A 15,664-nucleotide genomic window follows, 5' to 3' on the forward strand; every position below is an offset into this window, starting at 1 on the left:
TTTTTTCATTTTTGGAGTGGTCTTTCTCTCACTCTCATCTGAAAGGCACACGCAGAAAATGCTGGAAAGTTTTACCACTGGGACATCACTGTGGAGAATTCTGTTACATAAGAGACACCACCTGCCTATTTCCTTGTTTGTCAATACAGAAAACACCTCACTTTAATAGTATGTACAGAGAAGTGGCTGCCGTGTGCCCTCATGCACAGCCAGCTCGGGCTCATGGACAGAGAAGGGCTTCTGTTTAGAACAACCTACACCTACAGACAGCAAACACCAAGAGACATGCACACACGACAGAGGACTGGACACGAATAATTCATATTTTACACCAGCGAGGGGGCACTGTTACAGAATGCTGATGGGACGGTCTGTCACCACACTCTGACACAGGGGGTCTAGGAAGACGTCTGCTTCTCCTTCTCCCGCCTTCAGAATTCCCAGTTGGTTCTGTGTCAGGTACTCAGCAACCTGGTGGCTTCTGGTCCAGTCAAATCTCTTAGTAGTCTTTTTGAACCTTTGTATCCCTCTGTGAAGAGCTGAGTTCAAATGCTGGAAACCGTGATGCCTCTGGGGCCAGGATGTCAGAGAGGAAGTGAATAGTGCCAGCCATGCCTGCAACGAAAAATGTCATCCATCGTGAAAAAAACGGTGTGTGGTGGGGTCCCAAGCCAACTGACTTTTAATCACTGCCTTTACTGGGGCTGTAAGGATGTGGGGAAAGGTAGTGAGGACTTTAAAAATAACTTCACACACACAAATGGAAAATCCTTATATTAGCACACAGCAGGTTTTCTTCACTATCTTATTTTTAAATCTTGCGTCTTGACACTTTATGGTGATTTCATAGAACTGCTAACAAAAAAGTTAAGGGCGTTGCTATTGTGATATTCCAACATGTAAACTTCCTCTCAGAGTTGTTATGTTTTTATTTCAAATGTAAAGCTGCATTTTATATTTTCCTTAGGTTTTAAAAATACTACTTAGAACAAACTTGCTTGGTTAAAATCCCCACCGCCAATCACTGCAGTAACTCAGCAGCCTACCCAAAGGATCCCTTGGTTGGAGGGAACTCCTGCAGAAAGGGTTCCAAGAGCTAGGGGCCCTGCCAGCCTCGCGGCCTCCACACAGCCACTCACCATCTGACTAGAACCAACTTATTGGTGTCTCTTGCCAGGCATTTGTCAGGCACAGGATCCAAAAGAATCTGAGAGCTTCCCAGCCTCTAGGCAGGGAACATGCAAAGATTTTCACCCACTGGGGCTTTGAATTTGCCATTTATAAACTCGAATTTATGAACCTGAATGAACTTCATTTACAGTTAAGGTTATATCTATTATTCTGTTATTTCTATACACACACACACACACACACACAGGTTATTCTGTTATATCTGATACAACTCATTTTTATGACATGATGAAAATTTTTATCCTGAGAAACATTTTTTCATTATAAAATCTGTGAATACTAAAAAAGATCTTTTTTTGCAAACGATAATGACAAATGCTCTAATTTTTGTTCACTTGTCTATTATATGATTAAAATATTATCAATAGCAGAAATAAAACACGGCATATCACTACGGACAATTCAAAACATCAAAAAGATAATGAAGGGATACTACCAAAATTTTATACACATAAATTTGACCCCACAGGTGAAATGGAGCAATATCTTAAAAATGCAAACTAATAAAACTCACTGAATATGAAATAGATAACTTACAGCCTGGTAAACTATTAAATTAAGTTCATAAATTTAAGACTCTTGAAAAAGAAATCTTTAGGCTAGGAAGGTTTTGTGGAAGAATGTTACCAAACATTTAAACCAGAATTCTTCTACCAATTAGTATACAATCTATTACAGACAACAGAGAAAATATCAATTAGTAGGCCAGTATGGCCCAGATAGCAAAACCAGACAGTGACAGTATAAAAATGGACAGCTAAAGACAAATATTCCTTATGACTATAAATGCAAAAACCATCAACAAAATATTAGCAAATACAATTCTGCAATACATAAAAAGCACTGTACACCATGGCCAAGTAAAGTTTATTCCAGAGATGCAAGATTGGCTTAATATTTGAAAATGAACCAATGTGATTCACAGTGCTAGGAGGTTGAAGAGAAAAATCACATGATCTTATCAGCTTTGTACTTGACAAAACTTAACACCCATCTATTATTTGATTTTTTTATAAGTATTCATTTATTCCTTCTGGAATTTACTTTGGAATTACTACAAAATGTAGCCCTAAAGTAATTAAAAAGTTGCTGTCAATTTATCCCAACCCCATTTAACCTTTGCCCTTAGTTTCTGCAACTTATGTTAGAATATCTCAGTCTCTGCAGGTCTTCTGTTTGGTTTTCCTGAATTATATTCTATGCATTCTGCCTGCAGCAGACCCTCAATGTGTTTGCTGGTTTCTTTCACTGCTCTTGTTTTTCAGAATTTTCTTATTATTTTTCCAAGTACTAATAGTTTTATTACTAATACTTTTAAATTACTAGTATTATTTATTTTTTTTTTTTTAATTTTATTTTTAAACTTTACAAATTGTATTAGTTTTGCCAAATATCAAAATGAATCCGCCACAGGTATACATGTGTTCCCCATCCTGCTTCTTTATATGACTTAAATAATTAAATGTATCTAAATAACTAACCAAGTTTGCTGTGAATAGATCAATACTATATGCATAGTATTACAGGTGAAATGCAGAGGAAAAACTTATTATTTCTTCCACCACTAAGCAGCATATAGTCTATGCATATATACTTCACAAAAGATCTAAAAATACATGGCAAAAGTTCACAGGAGCACAAACAGGCAAGGTAAAGAGACTCAGTATAGTTTTCAGCAAGGAATAACTTTGCTCCTGGTATTTGCCAGCTCTGCACCGATCACTAAGTAAGATCAACTGTGATGGTGCACAGAGCCAGGAGGACCAAACGCACACACCCAGAGACTTGAACCTGGAGTTTCCATCACTCTTACCTTCAAAGAGAGAATAGGGTCTGTCAGGAATTCGGCAGCCATGTGCTCCATATTCTAGACACCACTCTGCAAACTAGGAAGAAAGACATTTATTTTCAAGGGTGGGGTTTCACTTGGTGGAAATGGAACTAATAAGACACTGTAGTGAATTCACAAAGAATCAAAGGCCCAGATGCCCAGGCAACAGAGCGGCCAGCAGTGTGGGCCTGGAGGGACTTAGCGCCACCTCTTCTAAGGAGGTGAGACCTGGCAAGTCCTGTCACCTGTCTAGGCCTGTTTCTCATCCGTCAGGGAGGATTTACCCAGGAAGGTTGTTGGGAAGACTGAAGTAAAAAGCACACAATTCACAACCTTCTATCTCTTCCAGGCATTGCCTTCCGCCCTGGCAGGCACTCTGTGCAGACGAAAACCCCTGCATGCTGAGCACTGTTGCTGAATATGCAGCGTGCCCCCCTCTCCCCTCCTTTCCTCATTGAGCCCCTGGGCTTCCCACTGCCCACCCTATTCCTCTCGAAAACGCATCCCTTAGCTTTCTCAGCAACTCTTCTGAGCTCTCTGACGCTTCCTTCTGAAACTTCTTCAATGGATTTTTGTGACATTATAATAAAACCCATGCTGCTTTCTACCCTCCAGGCCCTCACACACTTCTAGCTCTTTTGATGCACTATCTATCTGATTTTCTTAGTCAGACATCAGGAAGATATTCATACATTTCTGTCTTCTCCACATTAAAAAAAATCCACCAAATTCTGTGGGCTCAACATCCTAAGTGTTTCTAAATCTCTCTTTAGTATCATAGCCAGTATCCTTGGTTTGTAACTCTACATTTCCGCTTTTTAAAAAATATTGAGTGAGTGAGTTGTTTGGCTGCATTGGGTCTTAGCTACAGCCCTGAGGTACACAAACTCTACAGCTGAGGTGCTCAGGCTCCAGAGCACACTGGCTCAGTAGCTGCAGCACGCCAGCTTAGTTGCTCTGAATGTGGGATATGGGATCTTAGTTTCCTGACCAGGGATCAAACCCACATCCTCTGAATTGGAAGGCAGATTCTTAGCCACTGGACCACCAGGGAAGCCCCAACATTTCCTGCATTAATTATTAAACAACAATTTGGAGAAACCATGGTGATCCTTCTGAGAGAGAAGACTAAACGTGAATCACAAACCCTCATGAAGCCCCTCCTGACAGATGAGGACTCATGTGGCTGGTGGGGAGACCCAGAGCTGCTGGGACCACAGGGCTTGGGCTCCTGCACCACTGGATCTAGGCTGGGGTCCAGGCCCTCTTTTTTCTTTTTCTTTTTTTTCAGGCCCTCTTAAGTGTGAGAGCTTTTAAGCACTCACAAGCTCCCAGTGAGTCTACAGTGTAACCAAGGTTGAGATCTACTGACTAGGGGAAGGACTAGCTTTCTTTGGCCTCTGCCCTTCTGACTTCATCCCTCACCCTGCACCCCCTAACACTGGGCACTTGGGGTGTCGGGCTCCCCTGTGCTGCACCTGCCTCCATGGTTCTGCAGGAGCTCTTCTCCTAAGGGAGAGACACCCCCTCTCCACGCCATGCTTTCCTGGCCCACCTGAAAAGCTCTACATCTTTAGAAAACTAGCTGCGCCTCCCTCCTTGTGAAGTCTTCCCCAATCCCCACAACTTCTTGCTCATCTGCCACTGACTGCTGTCACCCGAAGCTGCCCCTCATGTCTCTGCTCCGGCCAATGGAACGTCATGGCCCCAGGGTGCTCACCCCTCCAGCTCCCTCTGCGGGCAGCTCTGCTCCCATCCCCCAGCCCTGCAAAGCCTCCAGCTCTCCTCTGGGTCTCAGTTTACATGACACTCCTGGGCCAGCACCTGCCCTCGGTGCCCCCACAAGACCCTGTGTGCACGGCCTTTGTCAGCGTGGGCACCACAGCTCTATTTCACCTGGTTTAAGAAAAGCCTTCAGAATAGTAATAAATATAAAAAATAAGCCACTCTGAATGCCCCCATCCACCCATGGTCTTGTACATTTTGATGTATTTTCCTCCAATCTTTTTTCCCAGTGTCTTCGTAACTATTTTGTGAAGTGTGTATAGCAAACGTTTACTGAGTCTTGCTTTGTGCATTCATTTTCAAACACCTGAAAGCGTCTTTGTTAGTCTCCACTTGGGGCCGGGCACTGTCCCGGCTCATGGTCGAGGGCATGGCACAGGAAGAGCAAGCGCAGCACCCCGCAGTGAGCAGCAGCTCCATCACCAGGGTCGAGACCTCAGAGGTCCCCTCCACCAGGAGGATTTCAGGGGAGCCCCAGGCCTGCTGTGCCCCACGAGAGCACGGGGGGGGGGGGGGAAGCAGCAGTGTGGAGCACACGGCAAGGCTTGAGGAGGCATGCGAGGGCTGAGGTACACGGGCCCTCCAGCGTGGGGCGTGGGTTCTGTGCATGGAGCAGTGTGAACCACTGGAGGACTTTAAGCAGGGGCACTGACTGATGATCTGCCCATTATCATAATTGATTTTTCTTGGAACAAATTTAGGAGGTGGATAGTATTTTTCCAGTTGAGGCTTAAAGAAGGGACGTCCTAAAGTCACGAGGCTAATAAATGCACAGGAAGGCACACTTAACAGGTTGTGGGACTGAGGAGGGCATTTCCACTCCCCAGTCCCACTGCACAGAGAGGACCCCTGAGGCAGAGGGCCAGCAGGGACACGGCTGTGTAGAAGAAACTGCAGAGCTGGGCGAAGCATGTCTGAAACCAGAGAGCTGTTTTGGGCTTTGTGTGCTCTGGAGGGCTCAAAAGCTGTCTGGATAGACATGCTCTTACCTTGCAAGCTCGGTAGAGGTACTTTTTATCCTGTGTGATGTGGTAAAGGGAAAGGAAGGAGTAGCCATTCCCAGCAGTCCCGTGGCAGATCCCATAGCCCTTCCGCAGCAGACCTCGCTGCCAAATCACGTCGCTGCACTCCACTGCGTCCTTCAGGTACTTCTCCTCCTTAAAAACCTGAGAGATGGCAAACAAAGCAGTGCTAAACTAGTGTCTTAAGTAACAAACAGCACATCTCCCCTTTCTGCTGAGAAAACGTCTTGCCCTTAGGAAACCTGAAGTGACCCGAGGTGAACTGAGCCCAGTAGCAGCAGCATCGCACCAGGCAGCCTGTAGTTCCCCCCGTCTCCCCCTGCCCCAAGTGGCTTAGGAAAGTCCCAAGACACTCCTCTCCCCCGCCCTCCTTCCAGTGCGCAGTGTTTCAAAAGCAGTTCAAAGGTTAAAAAATTATGAGGAAACTGACAAGATCTCTTTGGTACGATGGTCTGGCATACACAAACTGTTTTGCACTTCCTGGGACTTACAGGCTGCAGCTCTGAAACTCCTACTCGTGTAGAAGGCAGTGGAAGATTCCACACGGCCCTGCCATCCACATCAAGAACATTCCATACCTTAGGTCAGCCATATACCCAATGCACCCGACAAGCTGTCATATAAATTGTCACAAAGAAACCTGCACAGAGCATCTTCAGCCCCTCAGCGGAGGAAGCACCATCTCCACGTGGTGGTTTCCAGTGACAGAGACAAACACACTCGGGAGAGATGACCCTGGCAGGGCAGGAGGAGGCTTTCACCACTCCGACTCCCCTTCACTCTGCTCTTTCTCCTCACACTGCATTTGTTTTCCTTCCCAGTCCTCTCCTCAGAATCTGTTATTTTATTAATAGCAATCTCTGCTGCTGCGCTCATTCCATTCTAGTGTAAACAAGTTTTAGACCATGGGTTTGAGGCAAAAGGTCACTGGAGAAGAGTTTCCTTGGGTGGCCAAAAGGATCCTCCCTGTGACCTCTTGGGTATCCAACTGAGGAGGCTCTGAGGAGCAGGAGAAACAGCGCCTGAAAGGGGATCAGCATCTGGGGGTCTGGCTGCTCGCCATTCAAAAGCCAATAAGCAGGCCAGGTTGGTGGGAAGAAAATTTGCTTTATTTCAGATGCTGGCAACGGGGGTGGGGGGAGGTGGCGGACATATTTCCAAAGACTGACTCCCCCCCCAACACCACCACCAAGCAGGAGGTGACAGCTTTTACAGAGTGGGGTGGGGGGAGGTTACATGCAGAAACAGCACAGTCATCTCTAACAGTCATCTTCACTGGTCATCAGTGGTCTGACCGGCATCATCTTGTTTGTTACAGGTACAGTTAATCTTCAGTCCTGTGGTACACTTGTTCCCATTTCTTTGAAGTCAATTCTCAGAATTGTGGCAGCTCAAGTCCTGGATACAGTCTGGTCATCATGTAGTTAACTTCTGAAAGGTTGCTAAACCATGAAAGACGCAGGGATTCTTGGCCTCCGGAGGAGAAGAATTCGATCCAGGGCAGAAACGAGGTCTGATTGCTCAGAGCTTTTGTGTAATAAACTGAAAGTGAAGTCGGTCAGTCGGGTCTGACTCTTTGTGACCCCAAGGACTGTAGCCTACCAGGCTCCTCCGTCCATGGGATTTTCCAGGCAAGAATACTGGAGTGGGTTGCCATTTCCTTCTCCAGGAGATCTTCCCAACCCAGGGATAGAACCTGGGTCTCCTGCTTTACCACCTGAGCCACCAGGGAAGAACTGGTGTAATAAAGTTTTACTCAAGTATAAAAAAGGTAGAGAAAGCTTCTGACAGACATCAGAAGGGGGCAGAAAGAGTGCCCCCTCACTAGTGTTAGCAAGGGAGTAATATACTTTTTAATTAGTTATTACAATGAATCAAAAGAATATCTGGAGATTGTAAAGATCTTACTAGACCCACTCCCATAATTTACACTTTTAAGATAAAAGGATTAGCCAAAAGGTTTTCAGGAAGGAGAAACTGTCCCCAAGCAGGATATACTGTTGTCAATACAGAGTTCAGTTCAGTTCAGTTCAGTCGTTCAGTCATGTCCGACTCTTTGCAACCCCATGAATCACAGCACGCCAGGCCTCCCTGTCCATCACCAACTCCCGGAGTTCACTCAAATTCAGGTCCATCGAGTCGGTGATGCCATCCAGCAATCTCATCTTCTGTCGTCCCCCTCTCCTCCTGCCCCCAATCCCTCCTAGCATCAGGGTCTTTTCCAATGAGTCAACTCTTCGCATGAGGTGGCCAAAGTATTGCAGTTTCAGCTTTAGCATCAGTCCTTCCAATGAACACCCAGGATGATCTCCTTTAGGATGGACTGGTTGGACCTCCTTGCAGTCCAAGGGACTCTCAAGAGTCTTCTCCAACACCACAGTTCAAAAGCATCAATTCTTCGGCGCTCAGCCTTCTTCACAGTCCAACTCTCACATCCATACATGACCACAGGAAAAACCATAGCCTTGACTAGATAGACCTTTGTTGGCAAAGTAATGTCTCTGCTTTTGAATATGCTATCTAGGTTGGTCATAGCTTTCCTTCCAAGGAGTAAGCGTCTTTTAATTTCATGTCTGCAATCATCATCTGCAGTGATTTTGGAGCCCAGAAAAATAAAAGTCTGACACTGTTTCACCATCTATTTCCCATGAAGTGATGGGACCAGATGCCATGATCTTAGAATGTTGAGCTTTAAGCCAACTTTTTCACTCTCCTCTTTACCTTTCATCAAGAGGCTTTTTAGTTTCTGCCATAAGGTGGTGTCATCTGCATATCTGAGGTTATTGATATTTCTCCGGGCAATCTTGATTCCAGCTTGTGCTTCTTCCAGCCCAGCGTTTCTCATGATGTACTCTGCATATAAGTTAAATAAGCAGGGTGACAATATACAGCCTTGACGTACTCCTTTTCCTATTTGGAACCAGTCTGTTGTTCCATGTCCAGTTCTAACTGTTGCTTCCTGACCTGCATACGTGTTTCTAAAGAGGCACGTCAGGTCGTCTGGTATTTCTATCTCTTTCAGAATTTTCCACAGTTTATTGTGATCCAACAGTCAAAGGCTTTGGCATAGTCAATAACGCAGAAATAGAAGTTTTTCTGGAATTCTCTTGCTTTTTCGATGATCCAGAGGATGTTGGCAATTTGATCTCTGGTTCCTGTATTTATATATAGATATATATCTATATATGTAATATATAGATATTTTATATATATATAAAATATTGCTTTGCTATAACTATTGCCATATACTGTTGCTATATATTGCTATATACTGTTGCTTTGTGAAGCTAACAGTGACACTGTAAATCAACTATGTTGATGTTCAGTAGCCAAGTCATGTCTGACTCTCTGCAACCCCATGAACTGCAGCATGCCAGGCTTTCCTGTCCTTTGCTATCTCCCAGAGTTTGCTCAAACTCACATCCATTAAGTCAGTGATGCCATCCAACCATCTTATACTCTGTCGCCCCCTTCTCTGCTTGCCCTCATTCTTTCCCAGCATCAGGGACTTTTCCAGCAGAACTGGCTCTTCACATCAGGTGGCCAAAGTACTGGAGCTTCAGCTTCAGCATCAGTCCTTCCAATGAATATTCCGAGTTGATTTCCTTTAGGATTGACTGGTTGGATCTCTTTGAAGTCTAAGGGAGTCTCCCAAGAGTCTTCTCCAACACCACAGTTCAAAATCATCAACTGTTCAGCACTCAGCCTGCTTTATGGTCCAACTCTCATATCCACACATGACTACTGGAAAAAACATAGCTTTTGACTACACATATGTCAGTAAGGTGGCTCAAACAGTAAAGCATCTGCCTACAATGTGGGAGACCCGGGTTCAATCCCTGGGTTGGGAAGATCTTCTGGAGAAGGAAATGGTAACCTACTCCAGTACTCTTGCCTGGAAAATCCCATGGACAGAGGAGCATGGTAGGCTCCTACAGTCCATGGGGTCACAAAGAGGACACGACTGAGTGACTTTACTCACTCACTCAATTTGTCAATAAAGTGATGTTTCTGCTTTTAAATATGTTGTGTAGGTTTGTCATAGCTTTTCTTCCATGGAGCAAGTGTCTTGCATGGCTGCAGTCACTGCAGTGATTCTGGAGCCCAAAAAAATAAAGTCTGTCATTATTTCCATTGTTTCCCCATTTATTTGCCAAGAAGTGATGAGACCGGATGCCATGATCTTGGTTGTTTTTTTTTTTTTTTTTTGAATGCTGAGTTTTAAGACAGCTTTTTCACTCTCCTCTTTCACTTTCATCAAGAAGTTCTTTAGTTCCTCTTCACTTTCTGCCATTATAATGGTATCATCTGCATATCTGAGTTTATTGATATTTCTCCCGGCAATCTTGATTCCAGCCTGAGCTTCATCCAGCCTGGCATTACACATGACGTACTCTGCATATAAATTACATAAGCAGGGTGACAAAGGAGCCTTGATGTACTCCTTTCCCAATTTGGAACCAGTCTGTTGTTCCATGTTCGGTTCTAATTGTTGCTTCTTTACCTGCATACAGGTTTCCCAGGAGGCAGATAAGGTAGTCTGGTATTCCCATCTCTATACTAATGCATATATATGGAATTTAGAAAGATGGTAATGACAACCCTGTATGCGAGATAGCAAAAGAGACACAGATGTATAGAACAGTCTTTTGGACTCTGTGGGAGAGGAAGGTGGGGGATGATTTGGGAGAATGGCATTAAAACATGTATAATATTATATAAGAAACGAATAGCCAGTCCAGGTTCGATGCAGGACACAGGAAGCTTGGGGCTGGTGCACTGGGATGATACAGAGGGATGGTATGGGGAAGGAGGTGGGAGGGGGGGTTCAAGATGGGGAACACGTGTACACCTGTGGAGGATGCATGTTGATGTATGGCAAAACCAATACAATAAAGTAAAAAAAAAAGAAAGAAAGAAAGAAAGAAAGAATTGTCCACAGTTTGTTGTGATCCACACGGTCAAAGGCTTTAGCGTAGTCAACAAAGCAGATCTTTTTTGGAATATCCTTGCTTTTTCTATGATCCAGCAGATGTTGGCAATTAGTTCTGGTTCCTCTGCCTTTTCTAAGTTCAGCTTGTACATCTTAAAAGTTCTCAATTCATGTACTCCTGAAGCCTAGCTTGGAAGAGTTTGAGGATTACCTTATAGCATATGAAATGAGTGCAACTGTACAGTGATTTTAACATTCTTTGGCCTTGCCTTTCATTGGGATTGGAATAAAAACTGACCTTTTCTAGTCCTGTGGCCACTGCTGAGTTTTCCAAATTTGCTGGCATATTGAGTGCAGTACTTTCACAGCATCATATTTTAGGATCTGAAATAGCTCAGGTGGAATTCCATCACCTCCACCAGCTTTGTTCGAAGTAATGCTCCTAAGACCCACTTGCCTTCGCACTCCAGGGTGTCTGGCTATAGGTGAGTGATCACAGGATCATGGTTATCTGCATCATTAAGATCTTTTTTGTGTAGTTCTTCTGCGTATTCTTGCCACCTCTTCTTAATCTCTTCTGCTTCTGTTAGGTCCTTATTGTTTCTTTATTCTTTTATTGTGCCCACCTTTGCATGAAATGTTCCCTTGGAATCTCTGATTTCTTGAAGAGATCTCTAGTCTTTCCCATTCTATTGTTTTCCTCTATTTCATTGCAATGATCACTCAGGAAGGCTTTCTTATCTCTCCTTGCTATTCTTTAGAACTCTGCATTCAGTTGGGTGTATCTTTTCCTTTCTCCTTTGCCTTTTGCTTTTCTTCTTTTCTCAGCTATTTGCAAGGCCTCCTCATACAACCACTTTGTCTTGCTGTTATATTTCTTTTCTTGGGGATAGTTTTGGTCACTACCTCCTGTACAACACTATGAACCTCCATCCATAGTTCTTCAGGCATTCTGTCTACCAGAACTAATCCCTTGAATCTATTCATCACCTACACTGCACACTCATAAGGGATTTGATTTAGGTCATACCTGAATGGCCTCATGGTTTCCCATACTTTCTTGTATTTTGCAATAAGGAGCAGATGGTCTGATGCATAGTTAGCTCCAGGTCTTGTTTTTGCAGACTGTGTAGAGCTTCTCCATCTTTGGGTGCAAAGAATATAATCAATCTGATTTTAGTACTGATGATGTCCACATGTAAAGTCATCTCTTGTATTGTTGGAAGAGTGAGTTTGCTATGACCAGTGTGTTCTCTTGGCATAACTGTGAGCTTTTGCCTTGCTTCATTTTATACTCCAAGGCCACATCTGCCTGTTACTCCAGGCTATCTTTTGACTTCCAACTTTTGCATTCCAGTCCCCTATGATGAAAAGGACATCTTTTTTTTTTTTTTTTTTTGGTGTTAGTTCTAGAAGGCCTTGTAGGTCTTCAGAGAATCATTCCAAGTTCAGCTTCTTCAGCATTAGTGGTTGGGGCACAGACTTGGATTACTGTGATGTTGAATGGTTTGCCTTGGAAATGAACCGAGTTCATTCTGTTGTTTTTGAGATTACACCCAAGGACTGCATTTCAGACTCTTCTGTTGAATATGATGGCTACTCCATTTCTTCTAAGGGATTCTCACCCACAGTAGTAGATACAACGGTCATTTGAATCAAATTTGGTCACTCCCGTCCATTTTAGTTCACTGATTCCTAAAATGTCAAGTTCACTCTTGCCATCTCTGGTTTGACCACATCCAACTTATCTTGATTCACAACCTAACATTCCAGGTTCCTATGCAATATTGTTGCTTACACATCTTACTTTACTTTCACCACCAGACACATCCACAACCAGGTGTCATTTCTGCTTTGGCTCACCCTCTTCAATCTTTGTGGAGCTATTTCTCTGCTCTTGCCCTGTAGTATACTGGACACCTACTGACCTAGGAGGATCATCTTTCAGTGTCATATCTTTTTGCCTTTTCATGCTATTCAACTATACTCCAATTAAAAAAAAAAAAAGAGAGAGTGAACAGAAGGTGCCAGTGGTTCCAGAGCCCACTGAGATCACACTCTTTCATGTCTAATCCTCTGAAGAGTGACTCTAACTCTTTGGAGCCACTGGGCTGGAACATACTCTCTCCCTCCCTCAGACCTGGTCACTGAGTCCTTGCTCCTCTCTCTCCTCTGTAGAACCCTGCTGTGGACTTCAAGGTATGAAATAAATTTCAGAGTTTTTTAATCTTGTGAACTTTTCCATTGAGCTATAACATTCTGATATTACTCCCTTTTCCAAGGGAAAATGGGTTGACTTTTTTTTTATGGTTTAATACATGACTATAGGGAACAGCTTGTGGGGTGCAAATCATTATGTCTTATTGCCATCAGATCAGATCAGATCAGTCGCTCAGTCATGTCCTATTCTTTGCGATCCCATGAATCACAGCACACCAGGCCTCCCTGTCCATCACCAACTCCCGGAGTTCACCCAGACTCACGTCCATCGAGTCAGTGATGCCACCCAGCCATCGCATCCTCTGTTGTCCCCTTCTCCTTTTGCCCCCAATCCCTCCCAGCATCACAGACTTCCAATGAGTCAACTCTTCACATGAAGTGGCCAAAGTACTGGAGTTTCAGCTTTAGCATCATTCCTTCCAAAGAAATCCCAGGGCTGATCTCCTTTAGAATGGACTGGTTGGATCTGCTTGCAGTCCAAGGGACTTTCAAGAGTCTCCTCCAATACCACAGTTCAAAAGCATCAATTCTTCAGTGCTCAGCCTTCTTCACAGTCTAACTCTCACATCCATACATGACCACAGGAAAAACCATAGCCTTCACTAGACGAAACTTTGTTGGCAAAGTAATGTCTCTGCTTTTGAATATGCTATCTAGGTTGGTCATAACTTTCCTTCCAAGGAGTAAGAGTCTTTTAATTTCATGGCTGCAGTCACCATCTGTAGTGATTTTGCAGCCCAGAAAAATAAAGTCTGACACTGTTTCCCCATCTATTTCCCACGAAGTGATGGGACCGGATGCCATGATCTTTGTTTTCTGAATGATGAGCTTTAAGCCAACTTTTTCACTCCTTACTTTCACTTTCATCAAGAGGCTTTTTAGATCCTCTTCACTTTCTGCCATAAGGGTGGTGTCATCTGCATATCTGAGGCTATTGACATTTCTCCCAGCAATCTTGATTCCAGCTTGTGTTTCTTCCAGTCCAGTATTTCTCATGATGCACTCGGCATATAAGTTAAATAAACAGGGTGACAATATACAGCCTTGACGTACTCCTTTTCCTATTTGGAACCAGTCTGTTGTTCCATGTCCAGTTCTAACTGTTGCTTCCTGACTTGCATACAAATTTCTCAAGAGGCAGGTCAGGTGGTCTGGTATTCCCATCTCTTTCAGAATTGTCTACAGTTTATTGTGATCCACACAGTCAAAGGCTTTGGCATAGTCAATAAAGCAGAAATAGATGCTTTTCTGGAACTCTCTTGCTTTTTCCATGATCCAGTGGATGTTGGCAGTTTGATCTCTGGTTCCTCTGCCTTTTCTAAAACCAGCTTGAACATCAGGAAGTTCACGGTTCACATATTGCTGAAGCCTGGCTTGGAGAATTTTGAGCATTACTTTACTAGCGTGTGAGATGAATGCAAGTGTTTATCATTCCCTCATAAACACTGAATAACAATATCCGCTCCAAGGAAATGAAGGCTTTTTCCCTTTCTTCTTAAAGCTTTCATCTTTTTATCATATATTTCCTTTATCTTCTTCAAAATTGTTTCAACTATTAAAATTAAAGCCTTTAAGGAAAATACGAGAAAAGGAAAAAATATGAGCTCATATTCAGTGAAGCTGGATTGGTGACAGGGTTTCGACTTGCCAAGAAACACACACGACACAAAGTTAATAAAACTACTTGTTTTTTTTTTTTAATTCTCACAAGCAGAAGTGAAGTTTCAGGTGATTCCTTTACTAAGACCTCTTCCAGAAATAATACTTACTTTATTAACTTACAGTATTTCACTAGTTAATTTAAAAAATGATTCCTAAGAGGCATTCTCCTTGTAAGTCTTGGAGAGATGGAATCCCATAACAACAACAACAAAAGCAACTTCAGTTTTTTTCTTTTTTTTTTTTTTAACATCTTCCACTTAGCAGCCAATTTGATGGGGTGGAACAATTGAGTTTTCCTAAGTATAGAGCAGTATTCATCTCCATCACTGCTTTTGCTTATTGTTGTGCATGCTCAGTTGTTAATTCATGTCTGACTCTTTGCAACCCCGTGGACAGTAGCCCACTAGGTTCCTCTGTCCATGGGATTCTTCAGGCAAGAATACTGGAGTGGGTTGCTATTTCCTCCTCCAGGGATCTTCCTGACCCAGGGATAGAACCCACATCTCCTGAATTTGCAGACAGATTCTTTACCACTGAGTCTTATTGTTAGGCATTCTTAAAGTGGTAGGAAATTTCTGGATCAGTTATTACAAAATCCCTGTTCTCTGAAGTTTTTGGAATAATAAAGAAATGTCCACAGAATTGATTTAAATGTTCATGATAAGGAGAGCATTCCTCCCAAATCACGACAAGATGCAGAAGGAAGACTGAAGCACCACCCAGAGCGATGGCTTCAGATTTTGCCCATGAAAATTACCATTGTTGGAACAACCAGAAAATAACCAAAATATTCACCTACATTAGGAAAAGGTCCCTGGTATGTAACGTAGATGAACCAGTACTCCCAAAATGTCAAGCTCACCTTGAAATCTATAAAGCACTTTGGTACAAAATACCCACACACTAGTGCCACAGGAATATGAAACAGTAGGAATTCTACTGTTAAATTTTATTGCTTCATTTGGATGTCATCATCATCACAGAGAACTGCAAGAAATTTCCTTAAATCAGGAAAAAGAT

General features: G+C 43.2%; 1 protein-coding gene across 2 annotated transcripts in view; it reads right to left on the reverse strand.

The window, feature by feature from the left end:
• Window positions 1-302: 302 nt before the first annotated feature.
• LANCL2 (LanC like glutathione S-transferase 2) overlaps window positions 303-15,664 on the reverse strand; it is an 84,204-nt gene continuing 68,842 nt past the window's right edge. For both annotated transcript variants that reach the window (XM_061395685.1, XM_061395684.1), the window contains 3 exons: window positions 5,797-5,973; window positions 3,005-3,077; window positions 303-615 (listed from right to left, as the gene is read on the reverse strand). In XM_061395685.1, the coding sequence (XP_061251669.1) occupies window positions 500-615; window positions 3,005-3,077; window positions 5,797-5,973 (366 nt within the window). In that variant the 3' untranslated portion in view covers window positions 303-499. The remainder of the gene's footprint in view (window positions 616-3,004; window positions 3,078-5,796; window positions 5,974-15,664) is intronic.

The sequence above is a fragment of the Bos javanicus genome, chromosome 22 (genome assembly GCF_032452875.1).
Source record: "Bos javanicus breed banteng chromosome 22, ARS-OSU_banteng_1.0, whole genome shotgun sequence".
Taxonomy (NCBI): Eukaryota; Metazoa; Chordata; class Mammalia; order Artiodactyla; family Bovidae; genus Bos; species Bos javanicus.